Source organism: Phragmites australis, chromosome 11 (genome assembly GCF_958298935.1).
Source record: "Phragmites australis chromosome 11, lpPhrAust1.1, whole genome shotgun sequence".
Lineage (NCBI taxonomy): Eukaryota > Viridiplantae > Streptophyta > Magnoliopsida > Poales > Poaceae > Phragmites > Phragmites australis.
In genome coordinates this window covers 21,237,056-21,256,397 of record NC_084931.1, presented here as the reverse complement: position 1 = coordinate 21,256,397, position 19,342 = coordinate 21,237,056, and the positions used below count along the sequence as shown (strand labels likewise).

The window sequence follows — 19,342 nt, the reverse complement described above, 5'->3', positions numbered from 1 at the left end:
GGAGAGAAAGGAATTGAATTCGCAGTCAAACGGACTTCTCTCTCTTGTACATGGGACCACCGGCCGGCCCCACCATCTCTCCCTCTACTTGGGCAGCAGCCCCACCTGCTCCCTCACTCCCACTCCCGTGCCTCTCTCCTCTCCCAACCAGCCTAAGCAATGAGAGCAAGAGCTCTCACTCGCCTCTCAAGCTCTCTCTCCCTTTCTCCCAAAATCCAACCTTAAGAGAAGGATCTGAGGTATGCATGTGGTACTCACACGATCCTTAGCTCATAAGCTTCCTATCCCTCCAATTTGTTTGCTCTTTTCCGAAAGATTTGGGCCGGATTTGATGTCTTTTGGTGTTTAGGGTTGAAACGTGAGGAACACCGAGTTTCTTCGTCTCCCGAGCTTTTCCCTCTATTTCCTCCTTCAATCGACGGTCCTCAAGCTCAGCAAAGCATCTTGGGTGAGTCTCCTAGGCTCCCATAGCATTAATGCACAATTTGGTTGGTCAAAATCTAAGAATTTGGAGCTAGGGTTGAAGTTCATGAGTTCTTGATATTTTGGTAGCAATAGCCAAGTTTTGGTCGATTTCAGCTTATGCGTGTGGTCCTTGCTGTAGAGAAGGTCAAGATGATGCTCTATGTCCAAATCACCACCCCCAAAGGCCACCAAAATCGCCGGAATGGTTGCTGGCGAGCTCACTAAGTTCCCCCGGCCGCATACAGTGATCTGACCGCTGTTTCAGGAGTCCGACTGCCCCTCGGGCCGATCTGACCGCCAGAACCCAAACCTCTCTATCCGCTGGAGGTCTGACCGTGATTTTCGGCGGTCTAACCGTGACCCCCGGCGGTCAACTCAGCAGAACCGTTTTCAACACAGTTTACTGTTTGTTGAAACTTGTAAAATTCATAATAAATTCTCTGTAACTCCAAAAATTATGAAACCAATTTTTGGTTTCATAATAACTTAATCTACCTATTAAAAATATCCCCAAATATTAAATAATTAATTAATTTTCTAAGATTAATTAATTAGGTTAAGGCTTCATTAATTCACCGTTAATTCTTCACAAATTCAAAATGGGTGAAACCAATTTTGCAAGTCTTCTTATTATGTGGCATATTTGATGGTAGTTCATCATGTGCATATTGTAGCATGTATTATTGCATTTTACTCATGCTTATCATTGCACGCGTTATGTTTCATAGAGCACGCCGATCCGTCGATCCCGGAGGCCGAGGGCAATCCCGACGCGCCCCACCTATTTGAGCTAGTGTATCAAGGCAAGCGTCTATCATATTGCACCTTTGTCGAATTGAATAAAATCTAAATATTGACAAACTATGCTTATGTATATGTTTGCATGTATGGGCAGTCGATGTCAAGTTTTTATGGGTAGAACCTATGTCGATTGCATAATCCCTACCTTGAATTGTTCATCTATATCCTTGTAGCCTTGGTAATGTGGTAAATATCTATGAGTCGATCGAAATGCTTAGCAATGCATAGGTCCTCGATAGAAGATGAGCAATGATTCGACCGTTGTTCGCAAGCTTAGAGCTTACTACTTGTTCACGTATATGGTTATGTGGGTGTTGGTTGGATGAGTGGTGAGTATGAGACGAGATGTGGGCGATGTTAGAGGTGACGTATGCCTCGAAGTAAAGTCCTGGGGGCAGTTCGGGAGAGGAACCCGGGCACCATAGACCGTTTGCATCGTTTAAGGTTGGTCATCGAGGTAGTTGGCTTTAGCACTTCCTTACTCACCACATGCCGATCTAATGGTAAGGCGAGTCGAATACCTTCGCAGCTGTGGCTTTGTGGGCCTAAACATCGATGGTGTGAGCGAGCGGGCTTGTAAGTGGTACTAGTTTGCTCCGGGAGTAGTTCTAGTACCGCCACATCGAGCGATGCATGATCCACATGGTTGGGGCTGGTTAGGAAAGGTTGTCACGAGTACCCCTTGTGTGCACTTTAGCGGGTGGCACAAGCCGTATGGTCCTCGTATCGTGTGGGTCCAGGAGTATCCCCTGCAGGGTATATAAACAGTTCGAACTACTGCGCTCTCGGTCATGAGCATGCTATTGTTTCATTTACACCCGGTCAAAGAGTTCTCGTTTGTGGGTAATGGTTTGGATATGTGGTTGATGGTTCGGTTATTATGGTGGTGGATGAGTTTGTTCAGTTTTCTTATATGTTCAGATACTTATGTTACATTTATGTTACAGTTTCATTTATGTTCGATTGGTTATTGCAGGGTAGAATGGCATGTTTGGTTAAGTATAGGTGCTCACACATATATGTCTAAGTTGCCTACCGCATATGTTTTACTTAACCTTATGACATGTCCTTGCTAACAGCTCAATGCATAATCCTTGGAGTCGGAATATTATATACCCATATTGTGTAAGTCTTGCGAGTAACTTCGTACTCAGGGTGCTACCCTGAAGTTGGTGTAGGTATTGCTGCTGCCGAGGAAGAGGCTGTCTTTGGCTACTTTGTGCCTGCCGATCAGGGTGGCGGGAAAGAGTAGTTCATCCTACTCTAGGGGGTTGTGCTTTTGGGACGGTGCCTAAGGGCATGTGGCACTGCTCTCTCTTTCGTTGTATAGGTTTCTTCCGCTGCGTAGATGTTGTTACCTTTTGATGTAAATTGTTGGAAATGGTTGCATGTTAAATACTTATAATATCAATGTTAATTACTTGCTCTTTCTTAAGCTATGTTGTGATGCTAAATGTTGGAAGGCATGTGTTCCGATCTTTGGTATAAAATACGTGCCGGGACTACCGAGATGATATTCTGGTTAATTATGGAGGTTATGATTATGAATAATGATCCTCATGGTGATTAATTAGAATATTATTTTGACAGTTCCTTACACTTTTCATGGTATAACCCCAAATTCATCTAATATATCCCTTGGCCAGATCGAGCTACGAGTTACGTTTGGAGAGCCTGACAACTTCCGCACAGAGAAGTTAACATTTGATGTTGCGAACTTTAAGATGACTTACAATGTGATTCTAGGCCACCCAATGCTGGACAAGTTCATGGCTATGGTGCTCTACACATATCAAACACTCAAGATCCCAAGCCCCAAAGGGGTCATAACTGTCAAAGGGGATCATCGTGTAGCAATCAAATATGATAAACAGAGCTTGGATATAGTCGAGCACTTCTGTCGGACGGCCACTACTTCTAAAGGTGCGGAGTCCAAGCACCAGAAGCATCAAGCTGTCATTGAGGTTAAGGGCTCCAAGCTCGTAAGTCTTGTTGACACTTCCAGGTCCGACAAGGCCGCCAAGGGAGATTACAACAACGATGCCAAGGACAAAAAGATTGATGGTGGTGTCAAAGCAATACCCCTCAACCAATTTGAATCAGGCAAGATGATCAAGATAGGGGTTGACCATAATCTCAGATAGGAACTTGAGCTCATCACTTTCCTCCAAGCAAACCAAGATGTGTTTGCATGACAACCCTTTGACATACCCAGGGTCCCTAGGGAGGTGATTAAGTATCGACTAGTTGTGAAACCCGACACCAAATCTGTGGTGCGGAAACAATGAAGGTTTGCCGTAGATAGGAATCAAGCTATCCATGAGTAGGTCGGCAAACTTCTAAAGGTGGGCTTCATTCGAAAGATTCGTCATCCTACGTAGCTCGCAAATCGCATCCTCATGAAGAAAACCTAATGATAGTTGGAGAATGTATGTAAACTTTACCGATGTCATGCCTGGTTTTTCAAAAGAATAACCAGGTGCATTCCACATGTATGTCAGGATCAATTTCATCATACATGCGGTGACATTATCAATAATATACAGTTCTATATCGAACAAAACAACTTTATTGAAATAAATACCAGAATTTACAAGACAGCGTTTATAAGATAGCAGCGGAAGAACACAAGAGGACTCCTTTGAATCCTCTGGGCACAACGCAGGCCATCAACTGGGGGCAACGCAACTTAGAACACTCCATCTCCAATCAACGGTCTTCAGCTTCCTTGATCTCCTTGTAGTCTTCTTCAACTGAGCAATATTTATTATTAGAAATAGCAAGTGTGAGTACATATCATACTCCATAAGTGTGGGAAAGTATGATATGAGGGTTTAAGACAAGAAATGTTTGACTTAGGTTTACTGCATCTATGCCATCCTAACCTAGGACTCAAAAAGGTATAACAGTTATATTTACTATGTATGAAGACACTAACTTCACAAGAACAGCTCATCAGATTCCATCCGACTACCAAACTCATCAAATATTCCATATCGAGCTACCAACTCATCGGGTTACCACCAACCGACTACCAAACCAACCATCCATGATCCCCACTAATCAAGAAGAAGTCCATGCTGCGCTTGACCATGAGCACAGCTGATCAATTAGTTTTATACTATGCATAATTTGCACACTTTAGTCATAAGTCGTGATTTCATCACCCGTATTACCAGGTGACAGTCTCCATGTTGCTGTTCTGATCAAGCACTTGCACACTTCCTATGGTGTGCTACTAAGAGATCACTACAAGACCATTAAAAAGCTCCCGCTGACCCATAAGCACCCACTAAGGTTTCACCACTAACAATGATTTCATCACTGCAGAGGCCCCCTCTTATGTCACTCAACCGCCCACTGGTGCCTACAGAATTGGAGGGGTGGCTAATTAATTGGCTAAGCTGTACCCATATAGGCCTCGTGGTTGCATTGTTTAACCGGGTTACAAGTTTCAAGAACTGATCCTTAAGATCCCACACAGGAACAACCAAAAACTAATTGTGCATTCCCGCACCATCATCAATCCAACCATCCTACTAGGATCCATAAACACCATGTTGCTACAAAAATTATCATTCTCGGTTCATGTTGCATAGACATTAGTCATGTTTAAATTATAACTCAACCATGATAGCAACTAGCGTATCTACCCTTTATTCTCAGGACTCAATCAACGACGACAAGGAAAATTAGACAAATTGTAGTAAACCCTAATCATATGATTTTAATTTAGACGAGCATGCATGAAGGATAAACAACTAACATAAAATTCTAAAGCAGGTGCAAGATGTTCAAGGACACTTGTCTGGATGCTACTCAGTGATATTCGTAAACTAGGTCCTAGGATATCTTCAAGTCTTGACTTTGCAGATTAATGATTCTTCTAGACACATCGTACTTAACAGAGAGCACAAATAGAGCAAAACAGGGCGATGGCCGGCAATCACTGACATTGATGCCGGGCAGTAGTGAGTTTCAACAAATTGAGGAGAGCGTGGTGTAGAACACAAGAAGGCAAGCTTGATTTTTATGGTTGTCTTGGGAGAGGAGTTCCGAGGTAGCAGCAAAATAGCGACGAACATTCTCAGGTTTGGTGGTGGCCACGCACAGACACAACGAAGAAGACGTGCATGTTCCCGATGTTTGGCTAAGAAGGAGATCGATCGGTTGGAACTTTGGTGAGATTGTGCAACGATGATGGAAGTTGGGATCGTGTTCCTGATGGTGTCACTGCAGATCCAAGGGAACCCTCATGTGGCCGAATAGAATATGTGATGTAACACACTGTGACGTAGTCGGTGAATCAAAATCACTATTGGATTGACCAGAACATGGGTGGCATTCCCGTAGCGCGCGCTAGACGAGTCCAGACATGGGGCAGCGGGCATAACAACCTCAAAATCATTGACGTCGCTACTCTTCTAGCAGAACTGCTTCTAAGGGCTGTTGAGGACAACCAGGGCACATCTCAGTGAAAGGCATCGATGATTGAAGCACCAGTTCATTGGGAACGCAGATGCGAATGTCGGCTTACGTTCTGGACGCAGCTAGAAAAGGAGCAGCGCACATGACAACGTTGATCCCGGTGTCTTCTGCGTTCCTCTCGACAATCTGCTTTGTGGAGTTGTGTGCTACAGCCAGGTGCTCACGGTGGTGAAGGGGCTCAGCGATTTGTGCACTAGATCACTGGGAACGCAAATGCCAACCAGAGGGTTACGCAGGTGGGTGTGACTGGCGGCAAGAACGACGGGCCTTGGCAGTAGCTTGGCAGCGTGGTGGAGTGGTGTGTGGCTTGCAGCTACCTAGAGGATATCTTTATAGGCCCATGGTGGAAGAAGGACAGCCATGTGAGGAGGTGAAAGGACGGTGATGGTGGAGGCCAGAGTTATGGTCATTAGAGACAAATGGAGCATCAGTTGTGATCTTGAATTAAGGGGAACAAAGAGGGGATTCATGAAGGTACAAATGCACAATCTATTTTGATAGCTAGTTGGTACCGATGTTGTTTAATTGCACACTAATGAGAGCTTGGGCGGGCGACCACGAAGTGGGGAGGGGAAACGGTCGGAGGTGGAAGATGAAACGAATAGGTGGAAGACGAAACGGATGGCTCAGGTTTGAGGATGATATCTCCACTGTCCGAACTCCAAATTGGACATTTTTGGACTCTATCTAGTAGTATTAAAAAAGATCTACAACTTTGGTATTCATGGAACTTCTGAAAATGTCATCTTAATTTCCAAAAATGCATCATAATATAAACTATTTGAATTCAGACTTATCTGCGCAGCACTAATTTCGGGGGCCATAACTCCTAGCTCTGTTATCCAAATTGGGACTCCCATAGGTGCAAATCGAAGCTCTCGATGAGACATACAACTTTGGTATCATCAAGATTAGTATTTGAGGCCGTCTTAAACTCCAAAACTACCTGAGAATATGAGGTTATGAGATGGCACCGACTAGGCACTGCTGACTGCGCTGACACAAGGTAAATGGGTGATGTGGCGGCCACGTGGAGAGAGAGAGAGAGAGAGAGAGAGAGAGAGAGAGAGGAGAATCGGTGTTGGTGGCTTGGGTTCATGGCGGGGGCGATGGAGGGGAGCGGCGCAACCGAAGGTGGGGATGACACACAGGCCCCATGTGTCAAGGAGGTAGCGGGCACGCGAAAGAAGGCGGTTCCACGACGAGCGCGGCTGGCTCGCTAGCCAAGTTGGGCTCGACCCTGATTGGAGGAGCTGAGCTATAGATAGGTTTGGGTCTGGCTAGGTTTTGGATTTTATATCAGAGAGGTATTTTTGAAAGTTTTGAACTCAAATAAAATATTTTATCACTGGAAATAATCTATTTTTTCAAAACGCCAAAAATTAGGAAAGGATTTTAAACAAATAATAAAATGATATTCTATTGTTTAAAATGTTCATATCTCAAAACTGAAATTTTGGGGTGTGACAACCAACCTCAACAAAGCATGTCCCAAGGATATTTTTCCTCTTCCTCGTATCGACCAGATCATCGACTTTGCGACAGGTTGTGCCTTGCTGTGTTTTCTAGATGCTTATTCGGGTTATCGCCAAATTAGCATGGGATAGATGATGAGGAGAAAACTGCTTTTGTTACTCCCTTTGATGTATTTTATTATGTAAAGATGCCTTTCAGTTCAAAAATGCTAGCGGTACTTACCAACGGTGTATTCAAAACTGCTTACAACCCCAAATCGAGTGCAATGTTGAAGCTTATGTCAATGATATTGTAGTCAAGTCTAGAACTGAAGATGCATTGATTAACAACCTCAAGAAGATATTTGACAACTTCAGGAAGTATCGTATAATGCTTAATCCCGATAAGTTCTCATTCAGCATTCCGTTTGGCAAGCTTCTCAGGTTTTTGGTGTCAAGTCGAGGCATCTTGATCAAATGCGGTCACCTCGAACACTGAAGTATGTTCAAAAATTAACAAGATGCATAGAAATCCTTAGTCTATTCATCTCTAGGATTGGTGAGTGAGGGATGCCTTTCTTCAAGCTGCTGAAGAAACATGATCGGTTCGAGCGGACAAAAGAGCGAAGAACGTCTTCAGGATTTAAAAAAGGTATTCATCGCCTCTGTTAATTCTAACATCGCCTAATCAAAAAGATGAGCCATTTTTGTACATTGCAGCAACCCCACAAGTTATATGAACAGTCCTGGTGGTCAAGCGGGAATGCCCCGAGAAAAAGGCCAAGGTCTAGAAACCTGTTTACTACGTGAGCGAAGTCCTACACGACACTAAGGTACAGTACCCGCAAGTGTAGAAATTACTATATGTAGTCTTCATGTCTTCTTGGAAGCTATGACACTATTTTTAGGCGCACAAGGTCACTGTTGTGACAATGTATCTGCTGAAGAATGTCATACACAATAGAGAGGCTAATAGACAAATAGCTCAATGGGCGGTCGAGCTCAATGAGTTCAACATACACTATGCACCATGAACAAGCATTAAGTCGGGAGTACTATTGGAATTTATCGTTGAATAGACAAGCGTTGAAGAAACAAGGCCATGTGTGGTCGATGACCATTGGACACTCTTCTTTGATGGATCCCTCACGCTTCAGGGCTTGGGGGCTAGCATTGTACTCAAATCTCCAATGGGCGATGAACTCAAGTACGTTGTTCAATTAAATTTTAAAGCTTTCCGCAATATTGCATAATACGAAAGACTGGTAAACAAGCTCTGCATAGCTGTGTCACTTGGAATCAAGCGATTACTCATGAAAGGGGACTCACAACTAGCCATAACCCAAGTGCAAAAAGAGTAACATTGCTCGGATGACAACATGGCGGCTTATCTGAACAAGGTGCAAAAGCTCAAAGAAAAGTTTGAATGGCTAGAAGTAGCGCACATCAGACTGAGTGATAACTCTAGTGCGGATGAACATGCCAAACTCACTTCTTCTCGAGTAGCGGTGCCTGTGGGAGTCTTTGTTGAGAAACCCCCTCAAACCATCTGTCCAAACAGTTCGGCGAATGAATGCTGCACAACTTGACCAGCAGGCTGGTCAAGTCAATGAGACAGAATTTGTAGACACGATAGCTGAACTACTCAAACACGAGCCAACTTAGATGACCCCATTCCAAGCATATATCGAAGGTCGAGAAGTCCCTAATGATGATGCGTCTACAGAGAAAATTACTCGTAAGTCCAAGTTATACGCTTTGGTAGATGACAAGCTCTACCGGAAGGGGAATAACAGAATCTTGATGAAGTGCATCACATAGGAAGAGGGCAATAAAATATTGCTTGATATCCATGGAGGCATGCATGGTAATCATACGTCTGACGACACCTTGGTCGGAAAAGCATTCTATCAAGGATTCTATTGGTCGACTGTCCTCCAAGATGCTTTCGAGCTGGTCAAAAAGTGCGAAAACTGTCAATTTTTTGGAAGGCAAACCACTCAACTATCCCAAACTCTGCAAAGAATTCCTCTTTATTGGTCTTTCTCTGTATTGGGCTTAGTTATCCTGGAACCGTTTCTAAAGGCCTATGGTGGTTATAAGTTCCTATTCGTGGCTATCGACACATTCACTAAGTGGATCGAGGTCGAAACTGTGGGAAAGATAACCGCAGAAGTGGCTAAGAAGTTTATGAGGGGCATAATTACTTGATTCAAAGTTCCACATTGAATAATTATAGACAAAGGTAGCCAGTTCAAAAGCAGGATATTTATCACGTTCTGTGAAGAATTTTTCATCAAAACTTGCTTCACTTCAGTAGCTTGCCCTCAAAGTAACAGTTAAGTTGAGCGCCCTAATGGTATAGTCTTGCAAGGTATCAAAACTTGAGTTTTCAACCACTAAAAGCCTACTCAAAACGATAGGTAAAAGAACTTGCTTCGCTACTATGGGCCATTCACACCTCGACTAACAAGGCCACTGGTGAAACTCCTTTCTTCTTATTCTATGGAGCTGAAGCAATGCTCCCGATCGAGTTGAAGTATGGATCGCCTCAAGTGGAAACTTGTTTGAAAGAAGGGAAAGAGCAATTATGAGCGGATGATATCAATTTACTTGAGAATTATTGTGATTGAGCATCCATTCGAGTGGCTAAATATCAAAAAGTGTTGAATAGATATCACAGTTAGAAAGTCTAGCCCAGGAAACTCACTCCGAGGGATCTTGTTTTACGAAAGGTGTAGAAACAAGCTAAGCGCCATAAGTTATCACTTAAGCGGGAAGGGCCCTACAGAGTAGTCGAAGTAACTCGATCTGGATTGGTACAACTATCTACTCCAAATGGTGAAATACTCAAAAACTCATAACACATCAATCAACTCTGATAGTTCCATTCATAGATAAGGTAAGTCAATTATATTTTGATCATACTAACTATCCTATTACATATTGTTAACAAAAAAGATTCGCCTAGCTCTTGCAAATTGGGAAGATCCACCACCTTCAAGAGTTCTCAAGTATGTGGACCCCTACTTTCCCTCAAATGAGTCGAAGAATCTCTTCCGTTACTCTGTGGAGTGGTAGTTGATTGTCCCGGGTATCGATCACCAACCAACGTAAGGGCCAGGGAAGGTGGAGCTACTGACTGGTGTTGACGATACCGAGTGGCTCTCCATAGCAAGCGAAGGCGATCTGGCAGTCGTCGATCGAGAAGACGACCACACTTTCTTCACCACTGGAGGCTCAAGGGCTCCATCACCGAAGACCTCGTTGGCAACCTAGTCGATGATCTCATTAAGATCGCCACCAACTTGATCTCCCTCCTGTGCGACTTGCATTGCCGACTCTTGTGCTGCTAGTTTTGAAGCGTCGGTGTCGAGGAAACATCGGAGGTGGCGAGTGAAGGGTTGATGACCTCCGACGGACAGTATGTTCCTTCTCCTCTTAGGTCTTTCGATCAATTCCTCCTCATCAGAGGAAACAATGATGACACCGGGTGGAACCATGGCAAGAGGTCTTGGGGCTAGAGGTCCTACTTCTCCTATTTCTAAACATGGATCGGGAGACGACAATGGAGCGGAAGCCATGGTTTCAAGCTCTAAGAGTTTCTACTAGGCAATGGGCAGGGAGAAAGGAAGGAGACAGGGTGAAAATAGACAGCCTCGGATGTACCTATTTGTAGCTATAGAAACAAGTCATGTTGGGGAATCGCTGCCGTCAAGATCCGATAGCATCGGGCTTGATGGCAAGGCCACCTCGGTCGCGTGGCACGTTGGGTGGTAGTCGAGGTATCGATGAGAAGCTATGATTTGTCTAATCTCTACAAAGAGGGGTGCATGGTCATTATGACACATCAAATCAAAGGCTGCGGTGAAAACCAGCACGAGCGGGAGTGGGTTTTTAATGCTCACCTACCCGACTGTTTGATTTTCACTTGATGACCATAACATAATTGCAACCATACGTTTAGGGGCTGAGGCTATCAAGCATGTGGTCAAGAAAAAGAAGTCGATGTTTATGCCCTACTCTGTTTCGATTATCACACTGAATAGAGAGTCGGGGGCTACATCACGCATTTTTTATGCTTACACTCTGCTTTCTACTCAATTAATTCATTGGGCGAAGAGTCAGGGGTCACGTTAGGTATTTTTATGCTACAACTCTACTCTATATCTTGATTATCACATCAAATAGAGAGTCGGAGGCTACATCACATACTTCCAATGCTACGGCTTTACTCTCCACTCGATCCAATCACCGAGCAAAGAGTCGAGAGCTACATCATATACTTTCGATTGTATAGGTATATTCTTTCTTACTCTCCGATTGAGTATGTTTTCTCCTTGATCAGAGAGTCGGGAGCTACATCATAATACCATATTTATTTCGTAAGGACGTATTTTTTACAAAAGTTTATCTGGCTATGCGTCAACTGCTTTGGAAAGAACCATCAGAGGCATGTGCTGGGTTGATGACGGATAACTATACCTAATAAGGCGTAATGACAAAAGAGATTGTCAGACATCTCACGCCTAACGGCTAATAAGGTTCTGAAGTTCTAGTCGATTGTATATGTGTCCTCTGTTAAGTTCATGCTCGAGCACTGGTCAAAGCGCAAGCCGGTGAAAATTTGCAAAAGATTATCATATTATTCTCGTTTCTAGTTTTATACTAGTCTTTTCCTTATTACTATGGTTGCTTTGATTTGTTACTCGAAGGCTAACACATCTAATCATCTATCTAGTTGAGTTTTCAGGCATTAACAAACAATGAATCGGCTAGTCTCGAGGATGGGCTTAACATGTGCTAATAAGTATTGCATATAATTGTGCTAACTCTATTTCATCGATAAAGAAATAGCAAGTAATAGCATACTAGTCAAGCAAAATAATTGCAGTATTGTTACAAATATCCCCAGACCATGGATTAAGTTTTGAATGTTCAGAAGTCAAACAGATCATCAACTCGAGGGACTACCCTCACTGTCATTATCGGGCAAGCTGAGCCCTAAGGACTCGACAAATTCAGGAACTAGAGGCCTAATGCTTTCAATAATGCAATGTTGCCTCCTCTATTGAACAATCAAACCCCTGTGTCAATGTTGACGTGTTGAGGTTGGGGTTGTAGTTTTTGAGGAGGCTGACCATTGTCTCAGCGCTTATGGAGGCCGATTGGTTCATGCGGTCATTCAGCTCTCGCTGTCTTCACATCATTTCTGAGCTTTTCCTGGTATTTGGAATTACCATCAATGGTCTTTATCGCATCATTGATGAGGGTCTCTTTCTATTCAAGGAGGACTCAAGAACTGGAAAGGCAAATAGAAATTGATTATCGTTAGCTGCCTAATGCTTGAATCACATACTTGTGATATGAGACTGGACTTACATTCGATTTTTTTTTCTTGGCTGGAGTTAAGCTCCTTCTAGCACTCAAAGTGGCCAATCTCCAAATATCGAGCCTTGGCAACAGCTGCTTGAGCACATGTGGCTTTGAGGAGAACCTCTGTCGCCACCCAAGGGTCATCAGTTGGAATCAATATCAAGGCCTCAGCTTTCTTTGGTTGTGGGTCTTCTTCAGGTGCGTTCGAGACAGGATCTTCCACTCAAGGAGCTGAAGGCGTTGTAACAAGAGAAGTTAGAGTCAATTGGCTAACCAATCCGCTTGCGGTCTGTTCTTTTGCTTTCTCCTGAAGTGACAACTTGAAATCGACAGGATGAGGAAGTCAAAGGAAAGTTGCTAGTCGAGGTAAAGATTGAAGTCATACCTTTTGGTAATTGGAAGACGTGAAATGATGTTTGACTTATGTTTCTTAATGGTTATTTTCCTCCACTTCACACCCGCAGCTGGCTAAGTCGAAGGGATAGCTTGGGAATCAAAAGGAATCAGCTAATTGTGATTCATCATCTTGAATCGATCGAGTGAATCCTTAAGAAGAGTGACCAGGGAAAGAACGATGACTCGATACGAGTTACCTCTTTGGTTGAGTCATCAGGCACGAAGGTTATTCGAGGAGGCAATTGAGGGGGTACACTAGTTGTTCCCTGAAAGAAGGCCACTCATACAGACCAGACGTCAATAGGCATATGCTCGATAACCAGGAATGCATATGAACAAGTAGTTATTGAAAGGCTCGATTCTAATACCAATGGACTCTTCCCCCGCGTGCGCTTGAGGGGCGGCTGGTCTGATGGTGAAAAAGATCTCTTGAATCAAAGAGACCCTTCAGCCTCTTGACCAATCAATGTATTCCCCTTGTCGTCGGCACCAGAAGGAGTGTTTTCTTGGTGGATATTTGGAATCTAAAGTCAAAAGGACAAATTAGATCAAATAAGCAATAATTAGTGCTTCTCTTTTAATTCAAGGAAATTCTTACCAATGGACGAGGATTCTTGAGAGAGTGAGGCTAAACAGTGCATTGTTGCCCTTCTTCAGAAAACAATTTGCCCAGTCGAGCATTAGTTTCCTACAGAGACAGGGCTGAAAGGAGCAAGAAGTCACTCGAAAGAGCTTGACTATGATAACAGAAGCAGCAAATTTCTGTATAAATCTTAGCTCCGACCGCATCTTTGTAGCTATCCTCGTCTCCAAAATACTCCTAGGCAAAGATATAATGTACTTTCAAATGACTCGACCTCCGACTAATGAAGTCTTTGGCCACATGCTACCCGATCAGGCCACTCTGCCTAAGCTCGTTGATCTTTTTTACGTAGTAGGTAGTATGGTCGGACTTGTGGTGCTTCTTCAACCATGATAGACTTGACTGAGGGAGGAGGCCCTTACACACTAAAGGAAAAAGGACTGGATTGGGGTTGGAGATATAAAACCAGTGATTTTTACAATCTTTCTGCCAGGAGGAGGTCAACGTGATCGGGATATAGGAATTCTTCATTCCAATCCGTAGTTGATAACTGCAACCTCCAACACACTTGTTCTATTTGTTCCTCTTTAGATGATAAAAATACTAGAACAGATTCAGACTCGGCTCGATGCCAAGAAAAGCATTGCACAGGTGGACAAAAACACTTAGCATTGTGATTGAGTTTGGATTCAGATGGTGGAGCTCAATTTGGTAGAAATCGAGTACAGCAAGAAAGAACTGAGAAAGGGAAACATTGAATCCGCAGCGGAAGAATGATTCAAAAACCATAATCTCATTATCAAATTTTATGGAAGGGAACTCCTCACCCGACACTGACCTCCAATCCGCCAGTTCGCGAGGAGGAATGATGCCTTCGTCTTCAAGTTCTTTGAGCTTCATTTCTTGCATCGATGAAATCACCCATGCTTCAGTCAGGTGCCTCATCTCGTCTATCTGCTTAGGCGAGGCATCGATGGTCTTCACGTCGGGCTGCTTCTCTGATGAGGAAGGGGCAGAGGTCTTTGCAGGGGGACCAGAATTCAGGGGTGTAAGTTTTCCGGCGGCGGCGCATGTTTGGGTGGAGACAGATAGAGGCTTGTGCAAAAAGGTTGGCGGCGAGAGCGAGGAAGGATTACTACAGTCCAGGTTTGTACAGATAAATGGCCCAAAAATTTTCACCTTTTTTGTAACCACACCCATCTCTATGACGCCTTGATCAGCAAGAAAGGTGGGATGATGGCGTTGTACGAATCTCTGCACACCCATCTGAGTGCATTAAATGCTCTTATATCCAACGGTTCAAGTTTCGAAGGTTTTTTAACTTTACTTAGAGTCGGGTGTCGATCAATCGAGGTTTAAGTCCTTTATTGAGTTTCGAGTGTGGTTAACAGTAGGGCACTCGACCCAATTACTTTTCCACTCAATACCTAGAACATGATCTGTTTTTGCTCGATTCTTTCAACTGCAAGCCTGATCCACCGTACTCGATCGGCCTTAGACTTGGCAATACTTGAGTGGGCACTTGTGAAAACCTTTCCTCCTGAGCATATTTAGGGGTCTCCTGTCGAATATCTAACTACAAGGTATATACGCATAAGGAGTACACCATATATTGACAGGATATGCCGTGCACATGTTTAACAAATCTGAATACTATGGAACCGAATATGTGGCACCTGATACACCCAAAAATCTAGAAAATGTCTACTAAGAAGGTCTTGATTGATTGCCCAACTCAAAAATGACTAGTATCCAAGTTGAATTCATCTGTTTTATCTTGGTAGACAAGATGAAGGATTACCTATTGACTACGGCTGGATAGGAGGCGATATATAAGCCCTATATACAGCGACCCAGACCACCTGAGGGGGACAATGGAGAAAAATCAAGCATCTGCAACTCAACGCAAGAACTAAGACCATAGGATATACTTGACGACATCATCCTTAGTTTAGCTTAGATCCAATCTGCTCCCTATAATAGGTCTAGACATATTGCATGTGCTCGAAAGAATACATATACGTAACAATCCATACATGGCGTAGGGTGTTACTCTAACCGAGGGCTCGAACCTGTCTACATCACATGTCTCACTTTGTGTTCAATCTCTAATCTCGAAGGTACCCCAATCAATTACGAATATATTATCAGGAACTAATCTTTGACACCCTCCCTTCTCAATTGGTTAGAAACTTTCAATCAATTTGAAAACATGTAATTAATTGGCACTATCAGTATTAAAAAGTATTAGTACGCTATTATGTTCTTCCATCTATGTCCAATAACTAAAAATAATCTATATCTTTAATAATAATTATATATCTTAAGTTGAAAAGCTTTATTGATGCATCCTCAGTTTTTGGTTTTCAATTTTTTTTGTGAATTTTTTAGCCTCATCACAATATTATTGATTTTACACGTATGTAACATGTGTGGTTACTAGTTCCTTAATATTGAGTACGATCTAGTTGCTTCAGCTTTCTCCTTATTCGCAGAAGGGAAAAACAAAGTAAAGCTTCCTTTCATCTTATTTGGGTTATTGGATGCACGCTAGTTTTAAAACTCTGAATATGTGAGATTTGGCTGAACATTAAACTTTCGTTGATCCCAATTTAATCAGGATCGTTGTGTGATGTATTGATCTAACCTAATTAAAGTTTGCCATCCTACTCCAAATCAATCTCAATTAACAACCAGTATCTGCAATTTTGAAGATCATGTGGGAAATCGACACGACAAGAGGACAATTGCAACAAATCGAAAGACTCTTGCGACCAATGGAAAGACCCACCGTACTAAATCGAAAGACCTACGGCAACAAATCGAAAGACCTACCGCAACAAATCGAAAGATTCTTGCAACAAATTGAAAAGACCTGTCGCAACAAAACTCAATTTAAAATTTGAATAGATAATATTTGGTAGACCATTAAACTTTCACTAATCCCAATATAATCAGGATTGAAGATCATGTGGAAAGTCGTCTTTCAGTTTCAATCACAATTTCATTTTTACGACGAATCAAATAAGGGTAAAGCGATCACCTGAACGAAATTCTCGATCTAATCCAGGCACGAATTTCAGATCCCAAAAGCTTGATAGCAAGTCATCTTAACAACATTTACTTACAAAGAATTAGTTATCTAATGTCATTTGTAAGATCTAGGAACTGAACTGGATTCAAAAACGAACTAATTACTTAATTACTAAGTAGTACTGCCTCATCGTAAAGTTGGATGACATGCAATTTTATTCATTCATTTGCATCCGCTTATCATCTATTGCTAGGAGAGAAAATAATGAATTAAAACTACATCAAATTTCCCTACTCATATCCTTTCTGTATCTATGTACATTGTTTTCTCTCCTCTTGTATCAAGAAGCAAAAATTAGGCTAAACTCTATCCCCGTTTGCTGATCCATGGATCCAAGCACGGCTACCTTGAAGAAGCCTTTGCCAGCCTGACCAGCCTCACCGGCGACGGCATCCTCCACCTCCCATTCCCGGCCTCCGATATCGTCTCGAGCCCCGGCGACCAAGGCCGCTCGGCCCTCGCCCCGACGAGCTGCATGTAGTGCTTCCTCAGCTCCGGCGTGCTGCACAGCTGCTCCGCCGCGGTCGCCGCGCCGCACGACGTGATCACCTTCTCGATGAACTCGGGCAGGACTCTGATGAGCGCCGCGCCGTCGCCGCCCGTGACGTACTCGAACGGGGACGCCGCGCCCCCGGCGAGGGACACCTTGGCCGGGGACGGCGAGAGCGAGGCGAGCGTCGCGGCGGTGAGCGCCTGGTTGCGGCATGAAAAGCGCGCCGCGGGGAGCACGAAGTAGGTCCGCCCCGGCAGGAGCCGCTCGCCCGGTGACAACGCCGGGACCGGGAGGCCTACGAAGAAGGAGTCCGCGGCGCAGACGAGGTGGTCGCCAGGGAGCTCCGCCGCAACGTCCCCGGCGGTGGTCGGCCGCCGGGAATCGGCCATCCTCGCCGACCCGCCCCAGAACACCAGCCGCGCCGCCGTGGCATCGCCGCGCACGGCCCCGGGGCACAGACACGGGGAGAGGCCGTTGCCCATGGCGAGGGCGAGAGCCTAGATAGAGGCTTCTAGAAGTTGCAAGGGTGCGAGATAGAAGCTTCTAGATTGCGGAAGAGGAGGCGTTGAATGCTAAGTACAAATCGTGAGGAGTCGTGGCGTGGAGATGTATATATAGGGGAGGGTTGACCACAAAGGGGTTGACTTGCCCTTTGGAATAGTCAGAGGCTGGTGTTTGATTATTTATTTTTTGTGTGTTGGCTAGAGGGTTGACCCAGACTGGTGCTCAAAATCAAAACAGTCGGCAGTAATTAATTGTTAGTGGGAGGCTTGCCATGTCAACGCATAATTTGGGCCGAGATTTGGAAGCTTCTAGTGTTTGGTTGTGTTACTTTAGAGAATGGTTCTTCCAGGCAATGTATTATTAGGCGTATAAAGACGATAGTAACACCATGTTTGATGTTGCCATAACTTTGATACGAAGGTTAACTAACAACATCTTTGAATACGTCATCACACTCCCAAGTGCTTTAGTGACTCCTCACCCCATGCAGTCATAAGGATCAACGCTGACACATCCACTCACACGTCTCATGGCATATGTCACTACCTCTGGTATTATCGTTATCTACCGACTAAATGTACAACATCCTATGTGAAAAGCCCCCAATAAGTTCAGCTTAAGGTTGGGTGTTCTTAGTTGAATGACCTTTTTTCGGTTGAAAGTCTCATTTTGTTGAAAGTCAGGGAGTTTATGTCCACGAGTCTGAATCTAGTTTGGATTTTTTATTCTTGAATTGAAATTTTTTGAATTCCTAGTTCAGAGCTCGGAAAATTCCTGTTAAAACTTCAATTTATTTTATTCTAAAGTTGATGGCTAGGCGATCTTGTATAAGTGGAAGTTTTTTTTTTAGGTAGTATAAGTGGAAGTTGAGGAAGCCAAATGGGGAAATGTGGGGTTGGGGAAGGTAGGGCACACAAGGTTACGAAAAAGAGAGTGATATCTCACGATCTCCCATCGATTAGACACGGTCAAATGTGTAAGTTAATTTGAATTTAAAGTAATCCCAAACAAGTCCTTGATGAACCAGCCTCTTTAAAAGCTGGTGTAGTATGTTATCAGCAACAAGTTAATATTTTTTATGGAGGAGACAAAGAAGAAGGACATGCTTTTCTATTGCAATTCGTAATGCCGATCAGGTCAACCGTCAAAGAGCTTCCTTAACTGCTGTATCTAGCTAGTATCTGTACAACAAGCTTAGCCGGCCGACATGCTTCAGAAATAAGAATTCCATGGTCCTACGCGATCGAGATAAGGCGAATCTCCTCATGACATGTTTTCTTATGTCATGGAAACAATAATTAATACGCATATGTCGTACTTCGGTCTGTAGATGTCGGTGTGGACTATCACATTCAAAGTGAAGTTATGTAGCTTCTTTTTTTTCTTTTCTTTAACGATGCCTTTGCCCCTCACCTCCTTTGTTCAAAGCGAAAAGAACACGAAAACTCGAGTGGATAGTTGAACTTTAGTGGCATATTTGGTTAGAAGCGATCAGATCCTCCAACTGAGATTCTGAATTTGCTAGCATTTTGGATTTAATTTCGTAATTTGTGTGAGCGAGATCTAGGCTAACTCCAGCAGTAGCTCCAAATTTACAGAATCTAGTGTTACAGTACTTTGCGGATACTGCAACGCTGAAAATCATCTCTAGCACAACCTGTATCTAGCGCTACAGTGTTGTTACAGCA

At 43.6% G+C, this 19,342-nt stretch overlaps 1 protein-coding gene across 1 annotated transcript; it reads right to left on the bottom strand.

The window, feature by feature from the left end:
* Window positions 1-16,789: 16,789 nt before the first annotated feature.
* On the bottom strand, window positions 16,790-17,722 carry LOC133885142 (uncharacterized). Its single transcript, XM_062324797.1, has one exon. The coding sequence runs from the start codon at window positions 17,630-17,632 to the stop codon at window positions 17,000-17,002; it is 633 nt and encodes a 210-aa protein (XP_062180781.1). The 5' UTR covers window positions 17,633-17,722; the 3' UTR covers window positions 16,790-16,999.
* Window positions 17,723-19,342: the final 1,620 nt, after the last annotated feature.